At 39.6% G+C, this 24,776-nt stretch overlaps 1 protein-coding gene and 1 non-coding gene across 2 annotated transcripts in view; both read right to left on the bottom strand.

Moving 5' to 3' along the window:
• Positions 1-466: 466 nt before the first annotated feature.
• LOC127483094 (small nucleolar RNA SNORD78) lies at positions 467-530 on the bottom strand. The gene has a single exon (XR_007909058.1). It is a non-coding gene; the product is annotated as a small nucleolar RNA SNORD78 (small nucleolar RNA).
• Positions 531-6,319: 5,789 nt separating this feature from the next.
• Positions 6,320-24,776, bottom strand: part of EAF2 (ELL associated factor 2) — a 41,012-nt gene continuing 22,555 nt past the window's right edge. Inside the window, exons 3-6 of the mRNA XM_002716633.6 lie at positions 22,110-22,246; positions 19,734-19,879; positions 10,790-11,050; positions 6,320-6,500 (exon numbers count right to left, since the gene is read on the bottom strand). Of these exons, the coding sequence (XP_002716679.3) occupies positions 6,454-6,500; positions 10,790-11,050; positions 19,734-19,879; positions 22,110-22,246 (591 nt within the window). The 3' untranslated portion in view covers positions 6,320-6,453. The remainder of the gene's footprint in view (positions 6,501-10,789; positions 11,051-19,733; positions 19,880-22,109; positions 22,247-24,776) is intronic.

Genomic DNA, 24,776 nt, shown 5'->3' with positions numbered 1-24,776 from the left:
TCTTTCCTTCTTTCTTATCTTTTTCTCTTTTTCTTTTCCTTCTCTTTCTCTATCTTTCCCATCTTCCCTCCTTTCCTTCCATCCTCCTCCTCCTTTGAGAGGGAGAGACAGAGAGAGGGGGAGAGAAGGTGTGCCCTCCCATCCATTGGTTTGCTCCCCAAATACTTTTAGTGTCTGAGACTGAGCCAAAACAAAGCTGGGAGCCCAAAACTCAATACAAGTCTCCCATCTCAGTGGCAAGAACCCAAATGCTTGAGTCATCACCACCATCTCATAAGGGCTGCATTAGCAGGAAGCTGGAGTCAGGAGGTTCAACCAGATACTGAACACAGGTACCCTGATGTGGGAAGTGAGCATCTTAACTGCTAGGTTGAATACCATCCTTGCCCAATTTTCTACTGAGTTGTTTATCTCTTTATTGTAAAACAGTAAGATCTCTTTGTATATCATTAACTTTTTTATAGGGTTCTTCAGTGCAAATTTTTCTACATGCTCACTTCAGGTCAGGTATTTGATCAACATCATTGCATTTATCATTGATATCAATGATCTGCCATCCACTTTGTTGCGAATATTTTTCCTATTTTAGTCTTTTAAAATAAAACTTTTGATAAATGTACTAATATCAAGTGTACCACTTCATTACTTTTTATATATCTGTAATTCACACACCACTACCAAGATGAAATTTAAAAACAAAATTTCTCTATAGTCTTGTTCTTCAGCAAAGTCCACTACTTCTGTTCTGCCTCCCAAACCTACCTCCCTCAAGATAATCATTATTCTGACTTCCAACACAATAGATTTGCTTTGCCTGTTTTGAACTTCATGTAGATAGAATAACACTGTAATTTTGTTTGATTTATACTCTTCAATACAAGCTACATCTGTGAGATTCATTCATGGTATTGCCTGTAGCAAAATTTTTCCCCATTGTTTGAAAGAATTCACTATATAAACATGCCACAATTTGTTTCCCTCTTCTTCTGTTGATGGGCAGTTGACTTGTTTCCAGTTTTAGAGTTGGCTCTGATTGACTTAGTTTAAACTGGAAACTATGCTTCCCAGAGATACTTTCTCTGTAAGCCAGAAATCTCGCGAGCTGTGGGAAGTAGCAGTGAAGCTACTTGGCCAAAGACAGGACAGAGGCTGTGAACCAGTAAGTCTCTGCCCTGTGCTGATGGGTCTCTAAGTGCAAGGGAATACATGCAAGAATCAGGCTACTTTTCAAGTTTCCTCAGGTTTTGTATTTCATCAGTACATTTTGAGTGTCTGTGGGATTATGATGATACATTTTTTGGTGTTTGTTAATAGTTCTTGGCTCATCACTCCCATAACCCTTGTTATTTCCTAAATGACTAGAACAGTGTTAGGGCACTTTGGGTCTCAGGAGCAAGTTACAGGAAACAGTCTCTTTGTCTGACTTCTTCCTGCCTTACATTCACCTGTTCCTTTTTTCTCCCCAAGGCAGGCCATAAAACTAGAATTTATCTTTCTCAAGTTGGGTATGGAATCTAACAATATTCCCAAACTTGGCCTGCTCTGTAGTTGGTCATAAATCTCTAATCTACCTTGTCTGATAACAGATCATAGGACCCTTCTCATTCCAGGGAAGTCTTGCCCCATAATCTCTACGAAGAAATGCTGAAGAATTTGAACCAACAGGCCTTGCTGGGTTTCCCTACCCAGTCTACTGGGAATCATACCTATTCAATGAAGTCTCAATAAAAATCCATCCGTTAACCATGCAGGTTCCTGGGGATTGGAAGCACCTTCTCCCATATTTTGCCCCATGCACTCCTTCATCTGTGTTCTTTGTAATGTCCTTTACAATAAACTAGTAAACATGTTTCTCTAACTTCCATGGACATGTGCAAATGAATCAAACCCAATGAGGAGGCTGTGAGAACACTGATTTATAGCCAGATAAATCAGAACCACAGGGGAAAAAACCTGGGACCTCAGTTGGCATCTGAAATTGAGAATGTGTTTGTGTGTGTGGTGGGGGAGAGGAAGTTTTGGGGACTGAGTGCTCTACCTGTGGAATCTGATGCTATCTCTACAGACAGTGATAGAGCTGAATTGAATCACAAGACACTCGGCTGCTGATCATTGCTTATTTGCTTGCTGGCAGGGAGCAATCTACACACATTTTAGAATCACAGAAGTCTTCTCTATTGATTGTTGTGTTCTGAAAAAAAATTTCCCACGTGTTAATATCACCTACTCCATCAAACTGAGTTTTCTTCATGGAAAAGATACGTCAGTCTACAAAATATTGACATTATCAACCTTTTTATATTGTATTTTTAATAAAATGTTACATTCTTTAGTTCTTTTGATCCATCTCAATAAATTGGAAATTACTAAGATAATTGTTACAGGAAGTGCATCTGAACATATAATGCCTGAGTTCTAACATGTCTAACTCTTGCTTGCTTATTGTATTACTAGTTTAACCAAGCCATTCAGAGCAGATCAAACTAAAAAGATATGTGCTTAGAATTATGCCAGGATCATCAGACATTTCTGGCAGAGAACATTATATCTGAGAACTTGTATAATCCTGAAAATGAATGAAGTAAGGAGATATATTCACTATGGAATAAAAAAAAAAAAATCCCGTCATTTGCAACAAAATGGATGCAACTGGAAACCATTATACTTAGTGAAATAAGCCAGTCCCAAAAAGACAAATACCATGTTTTCCATGATCTGTGGTAACTTAGAGAACCTAAAACGTAATGTGTAGGACTCAAATTGATACTTTGAGATTTGATGATTTTTAATAGCCCTTGTCTCAACTGTTGAAGAACAGTGTTTTTTTTCTTCATACTATTTGTTGAACTCTTTACTTAGTGTAGGCTAAATATTAGGAGTATAAAGTTAACTGAAAATATATCTTTGTAAAAAATAAGAATGGGAATAGGAAAAAAGGGTGAGAGCGTGGGCAGGAGGAAGGGTAGGGTGGAAAGTATCACTATGTTCCTGATTCTATATATAGGAAATAAATGAAATGCCTTAAATAAAATTAAATATTAAATAACTGAAAATTTAATATTAAATAAATACCCTAAATAAAATGTTTTTTTAAAAAGGAGATATAGAAGAAAGAAAGATACTATTTCATTCCTGGGCTACTTAAATATGTCCTTGAGGGTTACAGAGAATGATGATAAACTAGGAATGCAAACCAAAAAAATGATATTTAAGAATGTTTCATTTATGGGGGAAAAATACGGAGGGAAGATGAGCTGTTTGCATTACAGGAAGTAAAGTTTGTTTTGTAGTTAGCATCACCAGCTCATATCACCATGTACTCATTTCTGGTAGAGTTAACATTAATAAAAGAACCTCAACATAACATTTTTCAGTAAAAATCATCCTAATTTGTATTACTATATTTAAGTAAGCAAGTTTTACTAACTACTTTCAATGTATGAACTTGCTTTAGTTAATAAATGATAAAGTTCTCAGCTAAGTAATACTGACAAATAAAATTTTAAAAAATGAAGACTGATTAACAAAGTAGGCCCCTCCTCCTCCTCCTCTATTTATTTGAAAGGCAAAGTTACACAGAGAGAGGAGAGGCAGAAAGAGAGTCTTCCATCTGCTAGTTTACTCCCCAGTTGGCTGCAATGGGCCAGAGCTGCGCCGATCCAAAGCCAGGAGCCAGGAGCTTCCTCCAGGTCCTCACACTTGGGTGCGGAGGCTCAAGGACTTGGGCCATCTTCTACTGCTTTCCCAGGCCATAGCAGAGAGCTGGATCAGAAGTGAAACAGCTGCGACTGGAACCAATGCCCATATGGGATGCCGGCCCCACCAGATCCTCCACTTCTGATCCAGCTCTCTGCTTATGTGTCTGGGAAAGCAGTGTAAGATGGCCCAAGTCCTTGGGCCCTTGTACCCATGTGGGAGATCCAGATGAAGCTCCTGGCTCCTTACTTCAGCCTGGCCCAGTCCTGGTTGTTGCAGCCATTTAGAGTGAACCAGCAGATGGAAGATTCCTTTCTCTCTCTCTCTCTCTCTGTAGCTCTGCCTTTCAAATAAATAAAAACTAAATATTTCAAAAATAAATAATTAGTTCACTAGGCTAATCCTCCACCTGCAGCACTGGCACCCCGGGTTCTAGTCCCAGTTGGGGTGCCGGATTCTGTCCCAGTTGCTCCTCTTCCAGTCCAGCTCTCTGCTGTGGCCCGGGAGTGCAGTGCAGGATGGCCCAAGGGCTTGGGCCCTGCACCCGCATGGGAGATCAGGAGGAAGCACCTGGCTCCTGGCTTTGGATTGGCAGGTGTGCCGGCTGCAGCACGCCGGCTGTGGTGGCCATTTGGGGAGTAAACCGATGGAAGGAAGACCTTTCTTTCTGTCTCTCTAACTCTGCCTGTCAAAAATAAATAAATAAATAAATAAATAAATAAATAAATATTTAAAAAGATAGTTAAAATATTTATTTTAAAAAGACCAAAACACATGAATTTTCCAAAAGACATTATAGAAATTCTAATGGTAAAAGATGAAGTTAATTAAAGAATTTTATAACTGCTAAAACTTGAAGTAACTGAGATGATCTCCAATAGATGAGTGGATAGACTCTGGTACGTCCAGACATGTAGGAAACTTAAATTCCTATTAGTAAGTGAAATAAACTACATATATACTGCATGATTCAAACTATACGATATTCTGGAAATGGCAAAGCTATGAAGACAATAAAAAGATTAGTGGTTGTTAGGTATTAGAATGGAGAGAGAGAGGCCGGCGCCGCAGCTCACTAGGCTAATCCTCCGCCTAGCGGCGCCGGCACACCGGGTTCTAGTCCCGGTTGGGGCGCCGGATTCTGTCCCGGTTGCCCCTCTTCCAGGCTAGCTCTCTGCTGATGGCCCAGGTGCTTGGGCCCTGCACCCCATGGGAGACCAGGAAAAGCACCTGGCTCCTGGCTCCTGCCATCGGATCAGCGCGGTGCACCGGCCGCAGCGCACCGGCCGCGGCGGCCATTGGAGGGTGAACCAACGGCAAAGGAAGACCTTTCTCTCTGTCTCTCTCTCTCACTGTCCACTCTGCCTGTCAAAAAAAAAAAAAAAAAAAAAAAAAAAAAAAAAAAAAGAATAGAGAGAGATGAATAGGAAGAACATATGTGATTTTTAGGATGGTGAAACATTCTATATTACTATAGTGATGGATACATGTTATTATTGGATGCAGTTTTCAGAAACCCATAAAATGTACAACATCAAGAGTTAATCCTAATGTAAACTATGGACTTTAAGTGCTAGCGATGTATCAAGGTAAGTTCATCAATTGCATAATATATGACTCCTTTGTGGAATATGGATAGCGGTGAGAGAGAACACTGGAACTCTAAACTTTCTGCTCAATTTTGCTATAAACCTCTGCTCTAAAAATATATTTTAAATTAAAAGGAAACTGCTAGTCAGTGGCTTTCAACTATAATTTAGTATTTATCATTCTTCCCCCAAATTCAAAGATATTATAAAATTAAATATCTCCTTAATGCTTTACTGTTTCTTTTTCTGACAAAAACAAATTGGTGAAAATATTCTAAGAGATAACATTTGTTCCATTAAAATAATTACTTAATTTCACATTTACCCTCATTTATAGATTTGTCAAGACCATTAAAATAATTACTTAATTTCACATTTACCCTCATTTATAGATTTGTCAAGAATTAAAGTATTTTTAATCATAGTTTAAGGACTATCAGAGAAAAAAAGCTTAGAGATATAATTTAAAACCATGGATATTTATCATAAGTCAGTAGCTTTTTTTTTTTAATTTTTATTTTTTTGACAGGCAGAGTGGACAGTGAGAGAGAGAGACAGAGAGAAAGGTCTTCCTTTGCCGTTGGTTCACCCTCCAATGGCCGCTGCGGCCGGCGCACCGCGCTGATCCGATGGCAGGAGCTAGGTACCTCTCCTGGTCTCTCATGGGGTGCAGGGCCCAAGCACTTGGGCCATCCTCCACTGCACTCCCTGGCCACAGCAGAGAGCTGGCCTGGAAGAGGGGCAACCAGGACAGAATCCGGTGCTCCGACCGGGACTAGAACCCAGTGTGCTGGCGCCGCAAGGTGGAGGATTAGCCTAGTGAGCCGCGGCGCCGGCCAGTCAATAGCTTTTGACACTGCACTGCACAACTGGAGACAATAGTGTGGTAAAACAGCACTAAACTTAAGAGTCTATGACATGTGTACCACTTGTTAACTAACAATACATGGGACAGGTTAGGCCTTAAGCAAGCAAATAAAGATAACACATGGAAATGCTGGTACTCAATAAAAGGTTAAAAATACAACATCAAGTGAAAATTTGGAATCAAATTTAATTTCTTTTGTCATCAAAAACAAAGACACTTTCTTTAGCCCTAGCAATTTTTATTCTTAATATAAAAAAATCAGATACCATATAAACTTTATATATACAGCTAAAAATTTCTTCAGTCATCACTGTCACTTCCTGATTCACTCAGCTGCAAATCATTTCCTAAAATAAAAAAGAAATGAACCTGTAATTATATATTTAACATATGTATTTCTGCATATTGATATGCCACAAATACATATAAACTATAATACTAAAGTGATTCTGTTTAGATATCATTTTATAATAATCAGATTGATCATCCCATAATTAATCACAATTAGTAGTTCCACTAATACTGCCTAGAAAGAACAAAAATATACATATACCATCAAACTTCAGCATAGTTTCAGCCTCTTAGTCTTTCATATACCAACATCACCCTTCTTTTCATAATTTATTTATTACATCATAAGAAAGAAGAAACTAATTTAGATCAGCTTCACATTTTGAAAAGTGAAAAAAAGTTATACAATCTGTCAGTTAAAGTGCATTAAAATCATTAAGGAATACATGCTAATAATGCATTGATTGTTTTTGTAATTCAACTGTGTGCTTATGGTCATGAAGCTTACATTTCAGTATAGAAAGGCAGTCAACAAATAAATATACAACATAATGCCATGTAGGGATAAAAGCTATGAAAAAATTTAACATGAGTAGGAGATAGTGGTGGGAGGTGTTATTTTAGATAGGGTAGTTGGAGTGGCATTGGAACAGAGAAACAAGTAGAAAAAAGTATTAAATAAAAAAAAAGGCTAGGGGAACAGCAAGTGCAAATGCCCCCAGGTAGGAGCATGCTTGCTTGCTATATTCTGACTTGCAAGAAAGGCATTGTGGCAAGTGTGGAATGAATGAGGAAGAGAATGGTAGGAAACAAATAGAAAGATATATAGAAAGTCAGGGTAAAAGCTCTGAATTTTGTTTGAAACATAATGGGAATTCATGGGAAAATTTTAAGTAGGCATATGATGTGAACCCAATTGTGCATCAGTGAATAATATAATGGTGTGCCAGGAACGTGGAAGCAAGGAGAGGAGTTGAGTCAACTGCAGTCCCTCACGTAGAAATAAAGTTGGTTTTGACTCAGGTGGTCCAGTGGAAGTAGCAGTAAATGGTCTGGTATTCTTTGAAGAGAGAGTTTATGGGATATTTGAAGCACTGGATTTAGAAGCAAAAGCAGGAAGTAAAAAATGACTCCAAGGTTTCTGGTGTGAACAATGGGATTAGTGGTGGTTATCTTTGACTGAGATGTGAGACACTGAAGGAAAATCACAAGTGAAAAATCACAAGTTCAATTCAATGTAGTACATTTGAGAAAACTAGTAAATATTCATGTGTATAACCTATAGGCAACTGGATACCTTAGTCTGGAGCCCAAGGCAGAGATTGGAGCTGGAAATAAAGATTTGGGAGTCACTGACTATAGGGGTTTATTTGAAGCTATGGGATTGAATGAAATCACTTAGATAGTTAAATTGACATATTTAAAATTTTCTTATATTTCTGCTTTGTTTCTTTTTGAGAAGTTTTATTGATATATAATTCATATACAATAAATAAACCCTTTTAAATTATACAATTCAGTGACTTTTTAAAACATATTCAGAGCTGTGAAACCACTACCATTGTGTAAGTTTTGAACATTTTCATCACTCCAAAAAGATATCTCACATAAGTCAGCAATCCTTATTTCCTATTTTCCCTGCCCTTAGTAACCACTAAACTACTTTCCATTATGGATATGCCTATTGTGGGCATTTCATATAAATGGAATTATACAATATGTGGTCTTTTGTAACAAACTTCTTTCATGTGACAGTGCTTTCTAGGTTCATTCATGTTGTAGCATTTATCAGTACTTCATTTCATTTTATTTAAGAAGATTTAACAGTATGGATATATCCTATTTTATTTATCCATTTATCATCTGATGAACATTTAAGTAACTATGAACAATGTTGCTATGAAAATTTATACACAAATCTTACATACTTGCAGGTTTTTATGTGGACATGTTTCAATTCTTTTGACCATATCACTAAAGAATGGAATTACTGAGTGACGTGATAACTCTGCTTAACTCATTGAGAAACTGCCAAAATGTTCTTTAAAGTGGCTGCAACATTTTGCAGTCCCACCAGTAACGCATTAGGGTTCCAATTTTCCCACATCCTTACCACCAACATTTGTTATTTTCTTTCTTATCCTAGTCATTCCAGTGAGTGTGAAGTGAAATCTCACTGTGATTGTTATTTACATTTCCCTAGTGGCTAATGATATGGAGCACCTGTGTATCTTCTTTGGTTAAATGTCTATTCAAACCCTTTGTCAACTAAAAAATATATTGAATTATAAGAGTTTTTATATGCTTTGGGTAGAACCCTCTTATATGTATGATTTTGAAATACTTTCTCCCATTATGTAGGTTTCTTTTCACTTTCTTGATAGGTTCCTTGGAAGCACAAAAGTCCAAATTATCTTTTCTATTGCTTGTGCTTTAATGTTATATCTAAGAAGTTACTGTTTAATCAAGATTAAGAAGATTTACACTTAGATCTTTTAAGAGTTTTATAACTTTAGTCCTGGAGCCGGCACGGTGGCTCACTTGGTTAATCCTCTGCCTTGTGGCGCCGGCATCCCATATGGGCGCCAGGTTCTAGTCCTGGTTGCTCCTCTTCCAGTCCAGCTCTTTGCTGTGGCCCGGGAAGGCAGTGGAGGATGGCCCAGGTGCTTGGGCCCCTGTACCTTACATGGGAAACCAGGAGGAAGCACCTGGCTCCTGGCTTCGGATCGGCGCAGCACCAGCCGTAGCGGCCATTTGGGGGTGAACCAACGGAAGGAAGACCTTTCTTTCTCTTTCTCTCTCTCTCTCTCTCTCTCTCCCTCCCTCCCTCCTCCCTATCTAACTCTATCTGTCAAAAAAAAAAAAAAAAAAAGAACCTATGGGTATTCTGTCTGGTCTCATTACCCCAAAGAAATGATAATATATGATAGATATACTTATTATCTTCATTTAATGCTTAGTAAAAGAAATGAGCATTCCTTAAGTCCTAAGCCCTCTGTTGATGTTTATTTAAAGTTGAACAGGGGGCCGGTGCTGTGGTGTAGCAAGTGATGCCTCCGTCTGCTGGGCTGGCATCCCATATGGGCGCCAGTTCAAGTCGCAGCTGCTCCATTTCCAATCCAGCTCTCCGTCATGGCCTGGGAAAGCAGTAGAAGATGGCCCAAGTAGAAGATGGCCCAGTTCAATCTTGGGCCATCTTGGTCCCCAAGTACACCTTGGGCCCCTGTACTCACATGGGAGACCCATAAGAAGCTCCTGGCTCCTGGCTGGATCGGCACAGCTCCAGCTGTTGCAGCCAATTGGGGAGTGAACAGAGGATGGAAGACCTCTCTCTCTCTCTCTCTGTGAAACTCTGACTTTCAAATAAATAAATAAATCTTTTTTTTTTTTTTTTTTGACAGGCAGAGTGGACAGTGAGAGAGAGAGACAGAGAAAGGTCTTCCTTTGCCGTTGGTTCACCCTCCAATGGCGGCCGCGGCCAGCGCGCTGCGGCCGGCGCACCGCGCCGATCCGGTGGCAGGAGCTAGGAGCCAGGTGCTTTTCCTGGTCTCCCATGGGGTGCAGGGCCCAAGCACCTGGGCCATCCTCCACTGCACTCCCGGGCCACAGCAGAGGGCTGGCCTGGAAGAGGAGCAACCGGGACAGAATCCGGCACCCCGACCGGGACTAGAACCCGGTGTGCCGGCGCTGCTAGGCGGAGGATTAGCCTAGTGAGCCGCGGCGCCGGCCAAATAAATAAATAAATCTTTAAAAATAAAATAAATAAATAAAATTTTTAAAAACCTGACAGGTAGTAAACAGCTCAGATCAGTGGCAAAAATCTGGTAGGAAAATAAAGCTGTGATGTTTATTCTGACCTAATTCACTGAAATGGCAGTGGTTAATAGCATCAAATACATAAAATAGGAGTCATCCTCTTTACTCAAATTTTAGATCATAATCCACATGGCCTATTAGTCATGTTTTTTTTTTTTTTTTTGACAGGCAGAGTAGACAGTGAGAGAGAGAGACAGAGAGAGAAAGGTCTTCCTTTGCCGTTGGTTCACCCTCCAATGGCCGCCGCTGCAGCCGGCGCACCGTGCTGAGGTGCGCCGATCCAATGGCAGGAGCCAGGAGCCAGGTGCTTTTCCTGGTCTCCCATGGGGTGCAGGGCCCAAGCACCTGGGCCATCCTCCACTGCACTCCCTGGCCACAGCAGAGAGCTGGCCTGGAAGAGGGGCAACCGGGACAGAATCCGGCGCCCCAACCGGGACTAGAATCCGGTGTGCCGGCGCTGCAAGGTGGAGGATTAGCCTATTGAGCCACGGCGCCGGCTCAACTATTAGTCATGTTTATGTATACTTACGTAAAGTATTCATCAGAAAGCCGCTGTTGTCATGAAATTTATTATGCTCAGCATCAGTATCGGGACTTCTGTACTGTGGCATGGTAGACATGGTGGGATGTTCTGAGACATAACCCCCTGGGTCAGAAGAAGACGATCTGCACTCTTCATCTTCTGAGTCACTAGAACTATCCTCACTGCTGGAAGATGATGAACTTTTGGAATCTGAGGAACTCTCACAACTACTCATCTGTTCCACTACACTAGCTTCTGCCTTCAGTTCTGAAAAGAAAATAGAAATAGATAGGATGAATAAACATAGTAAATTTGAATATAATAGTTTCTAAGAAACTGCTGATCAGAAATAAACAAAGATCAAGCATATAGTATTTCATACAGCATTTAAAGCATTTTATTTAAAAAGAAAACCTGTCTACCATCAACCCATACTTCATTGATAAAACAATGAAAACCAAAAGATGAGCGATCTCTAAATCTAAATTCCACATTTGTTTATACCATTGTAAGTTATACATGTAACTCAAATAATATAATATTAAAAATTAAAATCTACTTCAGCAGAAACTATCAATTCTTATCTTGTTCTATCACACACACACACACACACATATGATGCAATATGATACATACAGGTGAATTTTACACTTTTCCTAGTTGTCATGGAAACATTTTGATGGAACATTTTTATTTAGGTTACTCCCCTGTCTTCTTAATGAGGATTTAAAACATTCTAAATATTTTTTAAAAGTCAGTTACCATTGTAACTTTGATTGTAATTGTTAAAAAGAGTAACAATGTTTATGTATTCTTTGGTTTAGTCTTTTCAAATTCTTTTTAAAACTCAGAAAATTTACATTGGAAAGATACTCAGCTACCATTTTTATTAACTTCATGATTTTACAAATGAAAAAATGATGGTATAAAATAGACCAAAGTTAGCTGTTTAGGAGAACAGCCAAGACTATTGATATTTGGCTTATTATTTTTCTAGTATATGACATAAATATGTCAATTAGTTGAATAAGATTTTTTAATCAGGAGCCTGTGTTGTGGCATAGTGGGTTAACCTCCTGCCCACGACGCCAGCATCCCACATTAGAGCACTGGCTCAATTCTTGGCTGCTCTGCTTCTGATCAAGTTCCCTGCTGATGTGCCTAGGAAACCAGTGTACATGTGGGAAAGCTGGGAGGAGCTCCAGGCCCCTGCCTTTGGCCTGGCCCAACCCCAGATTTGGAAAGTGAACCAGCAGATAGAAGATCTCTGTTTCTCACTCTCTTTCACTCAGCATGTAAAATAAATAAATCTTAAAAATGAAATAAAAGACAATGTAATTGAATAATATATTTGGTTAACTCATTGTCATATTTTAAAAGACATTTATTTGAAAGGCAGAGTGACAGAGAAGGGGAAGAGAGAGCGAAAACAAAATCTTTCATCTGCTGATCCACTCCCCAAATGGTTGCAACAGTTGGGGCTGGGCCTGGCTGATCCAAGATCGTGAAACTCCATCCAGGTCTCACACTCAAGTACTTGAGCCATCATTTGCTGCCTTCTTAGGTGTGTTACCAGAGAGCTGCACCAGAAGCAGAGCAGCTGGGACTGGAACCAGTGCTCTGACATAGGATGCCAGCATCACAAGTAGCAACTTAACCTATTGCGGCATAATGCCAGCCCTGACATATTGCCATCTGACAGCAATTTAGTACACTGCAATATTAAGTTAGCTGATAATTTCTAGGGGCTCGCACTGTGGCATAGCAGGTAAAGCTGCCGTCTATGGTGCCAGCATCCCTTATGGGAGCTGGTTCGAGTCCCAGCTGCTCCACTTCTGATCAAGCTCTCTGCTATGGCTTGGGAAAGCAGTAGAAGATGGCCCAAGTCCTTGGGCCCCTGCACCCATGTGGGAGACCCAGAAGAAGCTCCTGGCTTCAGATTGGCACAGCTCCGCTGTTGTGGCCATTTGGGGAGTGAATCAGCAGATGAAAGACCTCTCTCTCTGCCTCTCCTTCTGTGTGTAACTCTGACTTTCAAATAAATCTTAAAAAAAAAAAGATAATTTCTAGGCTTATTCCCTCATTCTCCCTAAGGTAGACATATTGGGTCTCTTACTGGATCACATCAAATTAATTTCCAGTGTACTAGCTGTTTCCTTTGCTTGATATATTCTTAAGCCAGATCTTGTTTTGTTTTATATGTAACATACATATAGTAAAATGCACAGCTAAATGACTTTCAGCATATGTAACTTGTGTATCCACCAGAGATCAAAACATAACACGTCTATCCCCAGGAATGTTCTCCTGTGTTTTTCTCCAGTCAATGATATCACCACTTTGTCTTCTTTTTATCAAAGATTTTGTCAGTTCTTGAACTTCAAATTAATGGATTCATACAGCATCTACTTTCTCGTGTCTACCTTCTTTCATTACATAACTTTTTGATATTCATTCATTATGGAGTTCATCTGTAGCTCATTTGTCTCTACTTTCATGATATTCCATTGTATAAATATACCACCAGTTGATTGCTCATTTTTTATTTATAGATATTTGGGTTATTTTCTGTCTTTAGCTATTAGGAATGAAACTATTATAGAAATTCTTTTGCAAGGGGTGTGTGTGTGTGTGTGTGTGTGACTACACTCTGCTTTACTTGCTTTGGGTTTACTCTGCTTTTGTTTTTTCTATTTTTCTGAGCTAGGAACTTACATTATTTTATTTTATTTTATTTTTTTTGACAGGCAGCGTGGACAGTGAGAGAGGGAGACAGAGAGAAAGGTCTTCCTTCCGTTGGTTCACCCCGCAATGGCACCGCGCTGATCCGAAGCCAGGAGCCAGGTGCTTCTCCTGGTCTCCCATGAGGGTGCAGGGCCCAAGGACTTGGGCCATCCTCCACTGCACTACCGGGCCACAGCAGAGAGCTGGCCTGGAAGAGGAGCAACTGGGACAGAATCCAGTGCCCCAACCGGGACTAGAACCCGGTGTGCCAGCGCCACAGGTGTAGGATTAGCCTATTTGAGCCACGGCGCCAGCCATACACTATTTTTTAATTTTTATTTTTGTTAAGCTTTATTTATTTATTTTTTTGAAAGGCAGAGTTACAGGGAGAGAGAGGGAGGGAGGGAAGGAGAGAGGTCCTCCATCCGCTGGTTCACTCCCCAATTAGCTGTAACAGCTGGAGCTGTGCTGATCTGAAGCCATGAGCCAGGAGTTTCCTCTGGGTCTCCCATGTGGGTGCAGGGGCCCAAGGACTTGGGCCATCCTCCACTGCTTTCCCAGGCTACAACAGAGAGTTGGATCGGAAGTGGAGTAGCTGGAACTTGAACTGACGTCCATATGGGATGCCGGCACTGCAGGCTGTGGCTTCACCCATTATACCACAGCACTGGCCCCATAACTTACATTATTGATGTGATACTTTCCTTTGTTTGTAAGGTAAGCATTTAGTGCCATAAATTAATCCCCCCTCCTAGAAATACTTTAGTTGCATCCCACATTTTTGGCATGCTGTATTTATTTTTATATATCTAAAACATGTATTTTAAACATCTTTTGATTATTCTTTAATTAATGGATTATTTAGAAGTATATTGTTTAATGTACAAGTGTTTAGATATTTTCTTCCTCTTGTCTGTCACTTATTTTCAGTTTGATTTCAGTATGATCAGAAAACATATTCTCTGTATGATTCTGGCTTTTATAAATTTATTGAGGTTTGGGCCGGCGCCGCGGCTCACTAGGCTAATCCTCTGCCTAGCGGCGCCGGCACACCGGGTTCTAGTCCCGGTCGGGGCGCCGGATTCTGTCCCGGTTGCCCCTCTTCCAGGCCAGCCCTCTGCTGTGGCCCGGGAGTGCAGTGGAGGATGGCCCAGGTGCTTGGGCCCTGCACCCCATGGGAGACCAGGAAAAGCACCTGGCTCCTGGCTCCTGCCATCGGATCAGCGCGGTGCGCCGGCCGCAGCGCGCCGGCCGCGCCGGCCATTGGAGGGTGAACCAACGGCAAAAGGAAGACCTTTCTCTCTGTCTCTCTCTCTCACTGTCCACTCTGCCTGTCAAAAAATTTAAAAAAAAAAAAAAAAAAAATTTATTGAGGTTTGACTTATGGTCTAGGATATGGTCAATCTTGGTGAATACGTGATAGACACCTGAAAAAAGGAAAAGGTATATTTTGCCATTGAGTGTAGAGTTCTAGATAGATAGATATTAGACACACGCCAATCAAATCTTGCTGGTTGACTGCTTTGCTTAGATTTCCTATATCCTTGTTGATTTTTGTCTAGTAGTTTTATCAGTTGCTGAGAGCAGAGTGAGAGTACCTAAGCATAAGTGTGAATTTTATATTTTTCTTTTTATTTTGCTTCAGGCATCACAGTTCTATTGTTGGATATATATGTACATATATACACATTTGTCTTACTTGTAGATTAATTCTTTGATTATTAATGTACCTCTGTGGTAATTTGTTTTTCTTTTAGGTATACAGTTATGAGTGTATTTTAGATACATTGCCAGTTTCTGCCTTTTAATTGACTTATTTAGATAATTTATGAGTAAGATAATTACTGATAGTTGGGACTTCAGTGTGTAATTTTATTACTGTTTTTCTGTTTATTTCTCCTGTATTTCACTTCTATTTATCTTTTCCTCCCTTCCTGTGGGTTACATGATTCATTTTAAAAATCCATGTTAATTTATGTATGGTATTTTAGAAGGTGTCATTTTGTATATTTTTCTTAATAGTTGCTTCGGGTTTTTTCCATAGGCATAAATGCCTTGCTAATTCTCTACCATTCTGAATAAGGGGTGGAAACTTCATTTCCATTTAGGACCTACATTTCCCCCCTACTTTTAAATATCATTGTCTTATGAATCAGAAGATATTATAATTTTTGTTTCAATTGTCTCATAATTTAGAAAAGTAATGAGGAAAACTATAATCTATTACATTTATTGGTATTTTTAGCTTTTCTGTAGTTCTTTCTCCCTTTCTGTTACTCCCAGATTCCTTCTTTTATCATGTATTTTTCTGTTAGAATAACTCTATGGCCAATATTTAAGGGTAGTCTTGTGGCAACAAATTCTTTTAGTCTTCCTTTCTAAAGAAAGCTATTTTCAACTTCATTACTAAAGAATTATCTTGGCAGACATAGAATCTGTGCTTAACATTTCTTTTTTTTAAGCATCTGAAAAATACTGCGCTACATCCTTCTGGTCTCCTGGGTTTCATACGAGAAATCTGACATTATCTAATAGGTAATGTGACATCTCTCTCTTGCTTTAAACATTTTTTTCTTTGCCTTTAGTTTTCAGAAATTTAATTATAATGTATCTAGGCATGGATTTATTTGGGTTTATCTTACTTAGGGTTCATTTGTTTAGCTTCTTGAATCTATAGGTTTATACCTTTCATCAAACTCAGAAATTTTCAGGTATTATTTGTTTAAATACTCATATAGTCCCACTCTTTTTCTTCTCTGAGACTCTAATGACCCAAATGTTGGATCTTTGGTCATTCTTCCATAGACCCCAGGTTTTCAGATTGGTTGAATTCTACAAATCGGCAAGTTCACCGATTCTGTCCACTTTCTAGCACTCAGCTCATTCAGTGAGGTTTCTTTTTGTCTGTTTTTGTTATTGTATTTATCAGTTGTGTAATCTGCATTTACTTCTTGTTTCTACTTCTTTGATGTGATTTTCTATTTCTTCATTTGTTTCAAGAGTAACTGTAACTGAATCATATTTGTGATTGCTGTTTTAAGATTTTTGAGTAATCCTGACTAATATCTGATTCATCTTGGTGTTGGCATCAGTTGATCAATTTTTTCTCACTCAAGTAGTCATTTTCCTAATTTATGGTACAACAGGTAATTTTCTATTAAATTGACCTTTTGGTTTTATACTAGGGAAAATCTCTTTAAATCTTTTATCTAGTAGGCAATCAACATGTTGAAATTTAGTGTACAGATCCTGGCCCACTTTGTGGGCTATGGTTCATATGACAATCTGATTTTGCAGTACTGTCTTGGTCTTCCTATTAAATCTTCATCAGCAGCAGTCTACACTGCTTCCTGCTGGTGCTACAGGCAAGAAAGTAGGGATTTTACCAGGCAGAGAACTCCAGAGCCAATTCATGGAAAAAGGGAATTTTTGGCCTCACAGAATCAAGAGTGATTCCTAGGACTCACAATAGGCACAATGTGTTAAGCTGCCATCTGCAATGCTGGTATCCTATATGCATGCCAGCTCAAGTCTTAGCTGCTCTACTTCCAATCCAGCTCCCTGCTAATGTGCCTGGGAAGCAGCAGAAGATGGCCTAAGTCCTTGTGCCCCTGCACCCTTATGAGAGACCCAGATGGAATTCTAGGCTCCTGGCTTCAGCCTGGCCCAGGCTGGTCATTGTGGCCATTTGGAGAGGGAAGCAGGGGACGGATGATCTCTCTTTCTATCTCTCCCTCTACCTCTCTCTGTTTAACTCTGTCTTTCAAATAAAGAATTGTTTTAAAAGTGCTTGTTGTGCCAGGCAATGTTGTTGTTTTGTTGGTGGAACAGGAAAATGGAATGTGCTTCCTAGTAATATGCTTACCATGGTAGGCTTCCCTTTGTTATTGCCATCTAATGTCAAGATGTTCTCCAATGGGAAAGAAGAATCTTAGGATGGTAGGGCAGGGATGGGGGTAAAGAGTAGAGGAAAATAAACATGTGTCCCAGGCTGAGTTTATAGCATAGTGAGAGGCACTTGTAGGTGCCTTGTGGCCACGCAGCATCTCTGATGGGGGAAAGGGGTCTTAAGCCAGGCACAGGACAGTACTTCCAGGACTGCGACCACTCATAATGGTATTATCCCCTTAGCTGATACCTACAGGTATTTGGTGTCTCTGAGTAAAGGAGGGGAATCTAAGGTTCTATATTTTTTCTTAATTGAAAATGTAAAATAACTAGTACAACTGCTAAACACAAATTTGACAAGATGATTTCAACCATGAGAGCTGTGGCCAATGGTACAGTAGGATTAAGAAGACATTTTATGGAACATAGTTTAAGGTGAGGCAGGTGTTGTGGCATAGTGGGTAAAGTTGCCACCTGCGATGCCAGCATCCCATATAGGTGCTGGCTCGAGTTACAGCTGTTCCACTTCTGATCCAGCTATCTGCTAATGTACCTGGGAAAGCAGCAGAAGGTGGCTTAAGTCCTTGGGCCCCTGCACCCATGTGGGATACCTAGAAGAAGCTCCTAGCTCCTAACTTCTGGTCCAGTCCTGGCTGTTTCAGCCACTTGTGGAGTGAATCAGAGGATGGAAGATATTTTTCTCTGTCTCTCTCTCTCTTTGTAACTCTTTCAAATAAATAAAACAAATTTTAGAAAATATGGTCTAGTGGCCAGCACTGTGGCGTAGTGGGTAAAGCTGCCGCCTGCAATGACGGCATCCCATATGGGTTCTGGTTTGAGTCCCAGCTGCTCCGCTTTCAATCCAGCTCTCTGCTATGGCCTGCAAAAGCAGTAGAAGATGGCCCAAGTCCTTAGGCCCCTGCACTCACAAGGGAAGACCTGGAAGAAAGCTCCTTCTGGTTTTGATCAGCGTAGCTCCAGCTGTTGCAGCCAATTGGGGAGTGAACCAGCGGATGGAAGACAGCTCTCTTTCTTTGACTCTCCTCTCTGTGTGTAACTCTGACTTTCAAATAAATAATCTTTAAAAAAAATACAGTCTAAGGAATATGCTAAATAAATATGGCAATGCTACATTTACTTTGTTACAATAAGAAAACTCTATGCTTGGATCTTGTTAACTTTTACAAACTCTCTTTTCCCTTAGTTATGAATGAATACAATACTTTTATTTAAAGTTTCTGCTACAAAACTGCAACAGGAAGGAAATTCTGCTTTGACAGTAAAACTACTGTTGAAGACACTACATAGTGTAACACTATACAGAACAGTTTCTGCAGGATGAATTCCATTTAAAAGCAGGAAGAGTCTGATTCTTTGGAATTTATCTGTCAGGTAACCCATAATATGGTACTTATGTCTTTGGTTTTGTCTTGGGAGCTAGGAAACTCAGAGCTAAATTCAATATTTTAAGAATTAGCAAATTTGTTTCATTTTCCCTTTCAATTTCTTTTCTGTTTATTTTATTGAATGTATGTATATATATGACACCATGAATCAAACCCATTTTCGAAGCAGACATGATATAAAAATAGAATAAAATTTAAGATCTCTTGTACCAACAAGAGTTCTGGGCTTATGTCCTCTTCATGTTTGTATAGGGACTACAAATCCATTAGGGAATGCAAACTGCACTGTGCCCAAAAGGGGATAAGTAGATTTGGAAAGCTATGTGCATATTACGAAGGCAAAGTATAGAAGCAAATAAGCTTTGGTGACTAGGGTCTCCCTGCTGCCACAGTTATTACAACATTAGTACCCAAACTGCAGCTAGGCAAAAAAAACGGAGATTTAGGCTTTCTTACTTTTAAAAGGGCTGTATCTCCCTATAAATGGCTTCCTGCTGAAAGTATGCAAATATTCAAAAGAATCTGTCTGCTGCTTCTGGTTACAATATATCCTCATTTCCCTATTAGTTTGGTGGCATCTTAGACTTCAATAGTCTAAGAACATGAAGTAAAGAACTGACTACAAATTATCACAAAATGCGAAAAAATGAAAAGAAAATGCAAAAAAGATGAAAACTCCACTTACACACATCTAATTGGTGGCATTTTTGGTCCAAATAATAAAAAATACAAATTATCTTACTGGGTATAATTTTACTTATATAATACCCTAAGCCATAAGTTATTGCCTTGTCCAAGAAAAATGCATAATTATGGAAATTATGTTCTCATTAGAATTTTAAGTTAATCCCATTGTTAATTAAAATGAAAAATTTCACTTAACATTTCCTAATTATCTCTCGAAAGGGACAGTATACACTCTTAGATTCTACCTTTTTCAATATCATCCATTGAAGATTCTGGGGATACCTCGTCTTCAGGTGGAGAAAGTTTTGTAAGATTGGGAGTCTTAGATGAATTCCGGATTTGTTGCTGATGATGGTCCACACGATACTGAATTTTACTGCTTCCTTCGACTCTGTAATCAATATCAAAGACCAAATCAAACATGATAGCAAGGTAATACCAATTTCAATTTACAAAGTTACTAAAATTGATCATTTACTTTTGTCCTAGAGATCTTTAAAATGATACTCAAAAATTAAAACATTATTTTTTAAAGATTTGTTTTTTTATTTGAAAGGCAGTGTGAAACAAAGGGAGAGGGAGAGAAACAAAGAGAGGGATCTTGCATCCACTGGTTTACTCCCCAAATGATTGCAACAGCCAGGGCTTAGCCAGGCTGAAGCCAGGAGCCAGGAGCCAGGAACCAGGAGCCAGGAGTCAGGAGCTTCTTCTGGGTCTCCCATGTGGGTGCAGGCACCTAAGCACTTGGGCCATCTTCCACTGCTTTCCCAGGCCATTACCAGAGAGCTGGATCAAAAGTGAAGCAGCTGGGACTCAAACCATATGGGAGGCCAGCATCACAGGCAGCAGCTTTACCTGTATACCACAGTGCTTGGCCCTATTTCATTATTTAATAGTATTTGTTATCTGCTATACAATGGTACTTCAAAAAATCTGTGAGGAAATGTAGCTAAAAGGATAAATTTTGGGCAAAACAATTTTGAAATCTGTGCATAGTTTTTTCATTCTATGCATGTTCCACATTTTATGAAAAAAATTCTTTGCACCAAATTTTTTTGTAGTAAAGTAAACACATTTTTATTACATTTTTGCATACACTTTCTGAAGTGCCCTTACTGTTGAGGTATACAAATCTGAACAAAAATTAAACCACTGCTCAAACTGAACAGATAACAAAATCACAAATGACTACAACAAGAGAGAAAACCTAAGTATATGATGGGTACAATTTGTTCCCTATGTTTTAGAACTATCATTTCTGTTAGAACTAAATCACTTCCACATTTTTTTCATTTTAAATTTTAAGGCAGGCATGTTAATAAAAGAGATTCATTTACTTTTCTTTAAGAAAATATTATCTAACAAAATTAAGCTTAACTTCTGTCTCTGTCATTTCCAGTGCATAAATTCTGTCAGTTTTTCCTTCAAAAAGTATTTAGAACCTCATTTTTCTCTTTTGTCCACTATCAAAAATTCTGGTTTATATATTTTTCTGTTTCCCACATTGTTTCATTTTACTCAGATTCTTTTGTGGGTTAACGTTTGAAGCACAACTGTAAACAAGCCAATCCCTGGTTAAAATGATTTTAATATGTAACTACTACCAGCAAGATAATGTCCTAATTTCTAGTTAATATTGACGGCATTAACCTCAACCTACCCTTACAATGTTAACTCTAATCCACTATCAACATAACCTCCAACTTTCCCATACTTACAGAGTTACAGAAACAAACCTCTGCTCTATTCAAACAAATCTTGTTCACTGGCCCTGAATCAATCAGATGTGTGCATGTCTTCAAATCTTGCTTACATCCTTAAAAAATTTCTGATCAATTAAATTTGTATTTCTCAATTTTTCCTACCAGTAATAATCAAGAGGGCTGTGGGGGGTGGTGGATGGAGAATATTAAAAAATAGAGCTTGCCAGGCTCCTTTTTGGATCTGAGGTCATATTTGGGAATTCTTATTTTTTTAGAAGCACCCAAGGTAATTCTTATGAGTTTAACTTCCTTTCAAGGTACATCATCTTTATTGATTGTGTTCTGCTCAGCCATGACCTCTCCTTTCCATTCATTCCTGCAGCAATTTTCATCTACACTATTTGTACGTACTTGTTTTTAGAACAGTGACCTTTTGTTAATGGTAAGTAATAATGACCTATTTGAGCTGGCTTTATTCTCCTATTGGAAAATCCAGTTATAATGCAGAAGCTTTGAGGTTCATATTTGTAAAACAAATTTTCTTTTTTTTCTAGTGCCTTATATATTTTAGGTGATCAATAAATTTTTACTGATGAAGATGAAATTATTTTTGGAGAGTGTATAATGGCTCCTTTCAGTCCGGTTCTATGAAAACATCTACAGTAAAATAAAAGCTATATCCACACATGTAGAAAGCATTCAGAAGCAAAACAAACTTTTACATATCACAGAGTAAGGTGGTAAAATCTTTTGGATCAAGATCTCCATTAAATTTAAACTTAGAAAAGATTAAAACATTTTTGTGACACAGAAATAATCTGGATAAAGTAATCTGACTCACACAATAATTTCTTATCCTGACATTTCCTTAGAAACTTATGTGTTAATTAAAAAAATTCATTTCATTAAACCACATACCTTGTTTTTTTTACAGTGATGTTGCTGCTCAGTTTTTCTAGTCGACATTCTCCAGTATCATGGTTAATAATCAAAATGCATTCTTTTAAATAAGGTTTCTTTGAACCTTTGAAAACAGTTACTGGTGGAGTTGAACCCTGTTTAAAAAGTTAATTATCATTACTTGAAATTTACTTTAGAATTCAGTCGGGATGGCCTTTGAGTTCTTCTAGTACTTTATTTCTTATTTCATGTTATAAAGTTGCTTATAAACAATCTAAATTTACTACTCTGAAATCAAAGAGTGTTTAAAAAAAAGTAAAAAACGCTGAGATCTCAAAGATGCTATCATTGAGCAAAGGGAAAAGAAGAAGTACTTATTCTGAGAGAGTAAAGATTTGTTTCACTGGGGCCATCACTTTGGTGCAGAAGGCTAAATTTCTGCCTGTGTTGCTGGCATCCCACATGGGCGTCTGTTCAAGTCCTGGCTGCTTCACTTCCAATCCAGCTCTCTGCTAATGCACCTGGGAAAGCAGCAGAAGATGGCCTAAGTACTTGGGCAGGCCCCTGTACTCAGGAGGGAGACCAGGAAGAAGCTCCTGGATCCTGGCTTCTGGCTTCAGGCTGGTCCTGCCCCGGCCATTGCAGCCAACTGGGGAGTGAACCAGTGGAGTGGATGGAAGGTCTCTCTCAATCTCTCTGTGTATGTATGTATGTATGTATGTGTGTGTGTGTCTGTGTGTGTGTATATATATCTCTGCCGGTCAAATAAACAAATATTTTTTTTTAAATTTTGTTTCATTGGTCCATAATCGGCAACTGGTATTCAATCTAATATTATCAACATATTTTACAAATAAGGAAACAGAAGCATTCCTCTTCTTCCTTATTTGCTTCCTAAGTTTAATTTTTTTTTTTAATTTATTTGACAGAGTTAGTGAGAGAGACAGAGAAAAAGGTCTGTTGGTTCACCCTTAAATGGCCACTATGGCCGGAGCTACACCTATCTGAAGCCAGGAGCTACACCTATCTGAAGCCAGGTGCTTCCTCCTGGTCTTCCATGCAGGTGCAGGAGCCCAAGCACCTGGGCCATCCTCCACTGCCCTCCCAGGCCACTGCAGAGAGCTGGACTGGAAGAGGAGCAAGCAGGACCAGAACCCAGAGCCCATATGGGATGCTGGTGCTGCAGGTGGAGAATTAACCATGTGAGCCACGGCGCCAGCCCCTCCTAGGTTTAATTTTTTAAATCTGACATTTTATTTTTTTTTAAGATTTATTTATTTATTTGAAAGGCAGAGTCACACAGAGAGAACAGGAAAGGCGGGGTGGGGGTGGGGGTGGGGAGAGATCGAGAGAGATTGATTTTCTATCCAGTGGATCACTCCCCAACTGGCTGCAACGGCCAGAGATGCGCTGATCTGAAGACAGGAGCGAGGAGCTTCTTCTGGGTCTCCCACATGGGTGCAGGGGCCCAAGAACTTGGGCTATCTTGTACTGCCTTCCCAGGCCATAGCAGACAGCTGGATCAAAAGTGGAGCAGCCAGGACTTGAACCAGCACCTATATGGGATGCCGGCACTGTAGGCGGCAGCTTTACCCACTGTGCCACAGCGCCGGCCCTTGACATTTTCTTAAATTGGTTCCTCCCTATGCTAATTAAGGAAAAGAAATGTTAGCAAGGCATACCTGTTAGACTAAACCCACGGGTTAATTTTAGCATCATTCAAAGTAAGGCAGGGGCAGATATTTAATCTGAGTGAAGATGCTGGTTAGGATACCTGCAGCCCACATCAGATTTCCTGTATTTGATTCCTGCTCCAGCTCCTGCTTCTGACTTCCTGATAATGCAGACTCTGGGAGGAGGCAGTGATAGCTCAAGTGGTTGGATTCCTGTCACCCATGTGCAAGACCTGGATTGACTTCTTGGCTCCCAGCTTTGCCCCTCCGCCCCCAGCTGTGTAGGCATCTGAGAGGTCAATCAATGGATGGGAGCTCTCTCTCTATTGTCTATCTCTATGTCTCTGCCACTCAAATAAATAAATAAATAGATTTTAAAATAGTGAGACAACTAGATAAGACATTCCATTCTTTATGCTGTGATATAGGGGCAGGCATGTGGTACAGCAGCTAAGACACTGTTTGTGACACCTGCATCCTGCATCGGAGCACCTAGGTTTGATTCCCTGCACCACTTCTGATCCAATTTCCTGCTGAAGTGCACCCTGAGAGACCGCAGATGATGGTTCAAGTGCATAGGTCCCTGCCACTCACATGGGAAATCTGGATGGAGTTCTGGGTTCATGGCTCCAGCCTGGCCCAGTCACAGCTACTACAGGCATTTGGGGAGTGACTCATTGGATGGAAGACCTCTTTGTTTCTGCCATTGTCTCTCTGTCTTTCTCTGACACTCTACCTTTAAAATAAATAAAATAAATAAAACTTTTTTTTTTTTTTTAAGGGGTGGATGTTGTGGTACAGCAGGTAAAGCTGCTGCTTGAGTATCTACATCCTGTATTGAAGTCCTGGGTACTCTGCTTCAGATCCAGCTTCCTGCTAATGTACCTGGGAAGCAGCAGATAATGAGTCATTTATTGAGTTCCTGCTAGCCATAGGGGAGACCTGGATGGAGTTCCTGGCTCCTGGCTTCAGGCTGATCCACCCCTGGCTGTTGCAGCTATTTGGTGACTGA

This window comes from Oryctolagus cuniculus, chromosome 4 (assembly GCF_051225735.1).
Source record: "Oryctolagus cuniculus isolate XC-2025 breed Fujian yellow rabbit chromosome 4, ASM5122573v1, whole genome shotgun sequence".
Lineage (NCBI taxonomy): Eukaryota > Metazoa > Chordata > Mammalia > Lagomorpha > Leporidae > Oryctolagus > Oryctolagus cuniculus.
This window is presented reverse-complemented; position numbering and strand designations above follow the sequence as displayed.